Source organism: Xenopus tropicalis, chromosome 3, assembly GCF_000004195.4.
Source record: "Xenopus tropicalis strain Nigerian chromosome 3, UCB_Xtro_10.0, whole genome shotgun sequence".
Lineage (NCBI taxonomy): Eukaryota > Metazoa > Chordata > Amphibia > Anura > Pipidae > Xenopus > Xenopus tropicalis.
In genome coordinates, this window is record NC_030679.2 from 80,342,031 (window position 1) to 80,348,030 (window position 6,000).

At 39.1% G+C, this 6,000-nt stretch overlaps 1 protein-coding gene across 3 annotated transcripts in view; it reads right to left on the reverse strand.

The window, feature by feature from the left end:
* Nucleotides 1–5,690, reverse strand: part of sema3a (semaphorin 3A) — a 126,507-nt gene extending 120,817 nt beyond the window's left edge. Inside the window, exon 1 of one of the 3 annotated variants that reach the window (XM_004913030.4) lies at nucleotides 4,365–5,690. In XM_004913030.4, coding sequence (XP_004913087.1) covers nucleotides 4,365–4,476 — 112 coding nt within the window. In that variant the 5' untranslated portion in view covers nucleotides 4,477–5,690. Of the gene's footprint in view, nucleotides 1–4,157; nucleotides 4,321–4,364 lie in introns of those variants that run through there. The other 2 variants (XM_002935255.5, XM_031899035.1) reach the window with 2 other exon arrangements.
* Between the last annotated feature and the right edge of the window lie 310 nt (nucleotides 5,691–6,000).

Genomic DNA, 6,000 nt, shown 5'->3' on the forward strand with positions numbered 1-6,000 from the left:
AACTGAGCAAAGGAGAAGATGATGTGATTAATTACTTTATTTGGATTGGCTGTTGCTTCAGCAAAATCAAGGTATGTGTTAATGAATTGCTTCACTAGTAGGAGCTACAACAATTATTTTTCAACCTTTATTTATATATCCCTAAACTATTATGAAGCACTTACAAGAAAAAAAAACCCCCGCTGATGTGAATGGTTGAGCAACAGAAACCCCTGTGTAATATATCAGGACTATATAAATAAAGGATAATAATAAACCTGCTTTAGTGGCCAATCTAATTTCCATTCCACAGAAACGTAAACATTAGTGTCCATTTTTCTACTCCATTAACATACAAGTATGTTTTTGTATTGTGGGAGGAAACAGGAATACCTGGAGGAAATGCATGCAAAGACAGCGAGACCATACTAATTCCATGCAGACAGTGCCCTGGGACTAAACCACAGACTCAAGTGCCAAGAGGTAACCAATGTGCTTCTATTTTTTCTCACAGTGATGACAGGACTCCTTTAAAGTCAATGGGGTAAAGAGCAAGCAGAATAAGTGAACTACCTATGGTATTTGCTATTTTAATGTACCAGAAACCCAGTAATGACATTACTCCCCTTCCCATCTTCTCTGTGATAGATTTAACCTGCTCTGTGCACACGCTGGTCATCATGCTAGCCAAGAGTAATCATTTTTCTTACTATACAGTAGGTGGAGCTTAAAGTGTGTAAGGGCAAATAGAGTCACAAAGGCTGTACTAAGGCCCATGGCACATGTTGAGTATTCTCTACCAGCAGAGATGTGCTCAAAAGTGGCTATGCAGTCACTGCTGTCATCTATTTCAATTGAACTCATCTGATGCTAACTGCAACAGGCAGATTTTACCCAGAAAACATACAGCTGGTCAGGATAGGCAGATTTCAGTAAAGAAAAAGGGAGGCTGTATGGCCTCATTCAGATACTTCTCTACCGGCTGAAAAGCCCCACCGGAGAATACACCAAGTGTGCCCTGAGCCTTAAAGGCTAAAATGATTAGTGCTGAAACTTATAGGATGTACTGTATTGCAAAGTTAGAGTCATGCTTTAACATCCTTTAATGTATAACTAAAGGCAGCATTTTTTGTTGCGCAATTTTTCAGTTCTGCTCATACTTAAATATGCAAATTGTTGTTTCCAATCAGTTTAGGTTTTTGGAAGATGTTTTTGTATAGAACAAAGTCTGTAGTCCGAAGACTACAATATGAAAACGTGCATTTCTTCCTAAACAATACCTTGTGGTTGCTGTCTTTTTTTTGTTTTTGTTATTTTAATAATTTGTTCACTTAAGATAAACCTATGCATACATATATGCAGACACGGCAAGCAGTATGGCAGTCCAGCATTAAATGCAGTCAGGCAGAGATGGACAGCAGTGGGAAAATCAGTGTGTTTCATTTTACTTCCCAGCCAGACAATCCACTTTCATAAATAGGATATAATTTTTCTTTTAGCTGTATTTTGTGTCCTTTAGTTGCACTACTAAAGAGAGTCTGCAATTATTCAGTTAAGTACTACATACAGGCTAAAGTAAAGAATACAGCTGTAATGCTAAAGCTATTATAAGCAAGCTGAACAAACGAATCATTCATTTTCAACTGTTACCCATGGTTCTAGAAACAAGTTTCCAAATGGTATAAAACAGACACCTAGTGGTCATAGCCTTTTAAGTAGAGTTCTGGATGAATAATGTGTAAGACTGTTACTTAACTTGGCATACATATTATTTTGTTGATAAAGACTGCACACTTATAATACTGAAATAACTTTTTTCTTTTAAATCAAATGCTTAAATCAATACAGCTACCTAAGCACTAGTCAAGTGGCATTTCAATCTGTGAGAATATACCACTTATACTACAGTCAATAAAAATGATATATTAAAAAATAACAACAATTTTGCTTTCACATTTTAGTTGACAAAGGAGCACTTGATGTGTTTTGACCTCTTTTGCAGGAAATTGTTGAGGTTGAAACCCCAGCCTATATCTCAGGAAAGGCCTTCTCTGTTAAGAAAAGAAGTACTATTCAACAGTCAAAAGTTCTTTGCAATTCAAAGACTGAACTAAAATGTCCTCAGACGCTGCGATTTACAGTCCTGCCACATTTGCATGTCCAAATGAGTGTCCCAATGCACCAACTACATAGAAATGAGCCAGGCTTACTTTGTGTCCATGTGCTGCTACGTTTCACATAACCAACTGTGAGCCTTTCATTGCTTCTTTCTGCAGTAACATAACATTACAAAGAGCACATATGGTATATGTCCAGGTCTTCACCCTTTGTTCATGGTCTTTTATTTTTCCAATTGCACCCAAACTGACAGAAACCTTAGTTAATAAATGTGCATGGCAACTTTCACCACTTAGACCTATATGTGGCAGACTGAGAAATGACAGAGCTTGGAATGGACCTTTAAAAACAATTGGCCATAGGAAATAAGTTTTGGCAGGGATTTAACCCTTCATGAATCACTTTGGAAATGTTTTGAGAACAAATGCAATGCACATTTCAAGTGTGTTTGACATCTAATTAGTAAGAGAAAACAAGAAGCACAGGAGTACTATTATTCTTCCAAACAAAATACTTACAACTGGCTACAAGGTTTTCACTTTTACAAAACAATTGTGTGTGCAGAGAAAAAAAGCCAATGACAGAGCAATAAAATCACAAAAGGAAAGGGGGGGGGGCGAGGTTTGAAGTCTTATTGTCTTCCTCTGCATGGGACTTTTCTATTTACTGTGCCTTTAAAACACCCTTAAGTGCTCAGTTTGTAAACTGATTGTAGGTGATATCTAATAGAATTTCATTGCAGCAGGAAAAGAATGGCCCGTGCTGAATAAGCCACTCTGCTCTCTTAACAAGATTCATCCTACTCTTTTCCTATTTATTATGTGCCAGTTCATCAGCTACAGGAATGCCACGCTTTATATTATATTCATACTTGTATTCATACCTGCTTACATACCATATCAGTGCTGAACAGAAAGTCAGTATAAAGAACAGCCTTAAATAAACTGCAGTACTCAAGGCTTTTCAAATTGGAGAAAGCATAAGCCATTAGTTAGCAGTTAACATATTGTTCACATGTGCATTAGTCCATATACACAGATCCTATAGTCAAAGCAGCTACAGTTCTTAATAAAAAACATATATGGCAAAATAAGTCAGATATGCAAATCCCAGCATGGTCATGTGAATAAGTCCAGATATGGTTCAAATAAAGATGGAATGTAATGTGGCTATAAAATGAATCTACAAGCAGTTACTTCTCTGAAATGAAGTGTGAAAATAACATTCTGGTATCACAGATGTGTTTTTCACACTTGTGTCATGTCTTCCCATCACAAAGACAGTAATTCAGTACCAAAGAAAAAGAAATGACAGATTATTTCTCCTAGCACACATTTGTATACACTGAATGGCAAAGCCCAGTCACCTACCTTGGTGAATAAATGTGTTTTATTTTAGCATTTCTTATTTTAATAAGCACCTATAGTGCCAGTCCTAGGTAAATACCATTTTCATCATAAACTATAAAGCATCTCTGGATAGTGTGCTACACATTCAAGCACTGAAATACAACATAGTGTGCACCTGAAATTGTTTTTATCATTAGTCATTTGTTAATTGTTACAAAATATGCTGCCAGTTTATATGTTTTAAAAGTAACAGTTTACATTGCAGAGGAATGAGTGCCTGTTAATAATGTGGTGGTTCTTATTTGCAATTTTACTGCTGTATGGAAACGCCAGTAAATTTTGCTTTACATGGCTGCAATTTCACTGCAATTACAGTTAAGGCATGTTCACCTTTATAGCACAGCAGATATTTTCCTTCTCTACAGACACGGAATTGTTGGCCTTTTGTAATGATCTTCTAGTGAGCTCCCTGTAAATAAAATGCTTTCCCTCATTCCCGTTTTATAAAATAAACTACAAATCAAGATGTCCATTGCTTCCATACATCCAGCCCAGTAAACATCTCTATTAAAATATGCATACAGCCCTAAGGGTTTGTATAGCAGAGTAGCATTCTTAAAGCACCCCATATTCAACTGCCAGTTATTCTAAACTGCCAGTGCCAAAACATGCAAAGCAAAGTAATTAGAGAACATTATCACCACTCCTTACCAGATAAAGTACACAACATAAGGATCATATCACTCCCCTTATTTGTTGGCTAAGGCTGAGAGTTTTCATTGTCAGGTATATTTGTTGCCAGATATTTTAAATATAAAAAGTAGGCAGCCACCACGTGTGAACAAAAGGAATATTCCAAAGCTATAAAGTTTGCAAGTGTAAGGCAAGATGGGAGCAGGGAACGAATCTGAGCCTTACCTTTATAGGACAATCTGAGCCTTGGCACGTTATTTTTGACATTCTGACAGTTCAGCCTTGTTGTTAATGATACTCCCAAGAAAAGAAATGCAATCCAGGTCGGAGAGCCCATGCTGAGGTACAAGCAGATCCCTAAGGTCCTTTCCCCAGTCTGGTGCTTTATGCTGCAGTGAGTGCAAGTCCAACAAATCTGGGGGGAAATTAAAATAAAAAAAGGGAAAAGGAGAAAGACCTGAGGGTAACAGGTGACTCAGGTCGGTTTCATTTAATAAATTCAGGGAATCCAGACTTCATCCTCTCTGCTTGTAAAAAAAAAAAAAAAAAAAGAAAAGAAAAAAAACAGGCGAAGGGAGAAAAATTGGAAAGTTCAGGCGTTGTAGGGAAATAATGAATCAGGCAGTGGATAATGAGGCACAACTGTTGTGTGTGCAAAGGCAGCAATGAAGCAGGCTGCAGCGCTGGAGCTTATAGATCCATCCGTTTCATCTAAGCTCCTGCTTTGCTGACCGGTCGGAGAAACTAATCCTGGTCTGTGTGTGCTTCAGTCGCTGTGTGGCAGCTGAATGAAAGGAAAGGACAGGGAGAGAGAGGGGAGAGGGGGAGAGGAAGGAGAGCAGCCCGGAGAGCAGCTACACGGACTTTTCCTGTCCACATGCAGAGAGATGACACAGGATCTCTCAGACAGGTTTTTCCATCCACTGACAATGGGAGAAGAACAGGCAGGCTCAACCCACTGCCTTTCCCCTGCTGTCACACAACACATGCAAAAACGATCTAAGAGAGATTAGAGGAGGGAGCAGGAACCTGCACGGAGCATGTGAGAGGCACCCAGCCATACATTTACCTTTAAAGGCACAAGCTAGTTTGGGAGTAGTTTGTGATTGGGAAGTTTGTGGGAAAGGGGTCAGTGCTTGGGCTGAGAGCTGTCCATCCTGCAGCTGGGACAGGCAGGAATAAATCAGGGCTCCCTGCGATTCTTCTCATTGGGGCGGCCGCACTCGTTTAAAAACCATCAGGTTTATTGAGATGATTTTAACAGCCTTGTAAGAATCCCCTTTCCTGCCTCTACTTCCCCCTGGGAACTGCAATCTGTCCGGTTCAAGGCAGAAATCGCCCTGCTGGGATTTCTATAAATGATATCGGGCGATCTCTGAGGGCTCCCTGCCTGTCACACATATGTACAACTCCCAGGCGTTGGATTCTCTCTGATTGTTTCATTAGTCAAATCACCTTTGTTTCGCTCTCCTGTGCAAAGCTTGGAAGCATAAGGTTTCTCACTAATGTGTCAAATCTCCCCTTTGAGCCGAAGAGATACATTTTTTCATGCCATGCCTCCTGGCCAATTACTCTTGTAAACATGAGCCTCTCCCACACAAAGCTACTCCAGGCAGCAGGTTAAGGATTCACTGTTTCTCAATCACACTATATAACACAGTTGCCACTGGATTGCAATCACATTATCTCACTAAAATAACTGTAAAACCCTCTTATGTAAATGGCACACACACAACATAAAAAAGGTTTTGCCTCTATATGGTCAAATTACTGGAATTGCTTTGTTTTAATTAAGCTGCATTAAGCCTGTTATACTATAAAGGTTTGATGTCACCCTGAAAAAGTCTCCTGTCTCCAGTGC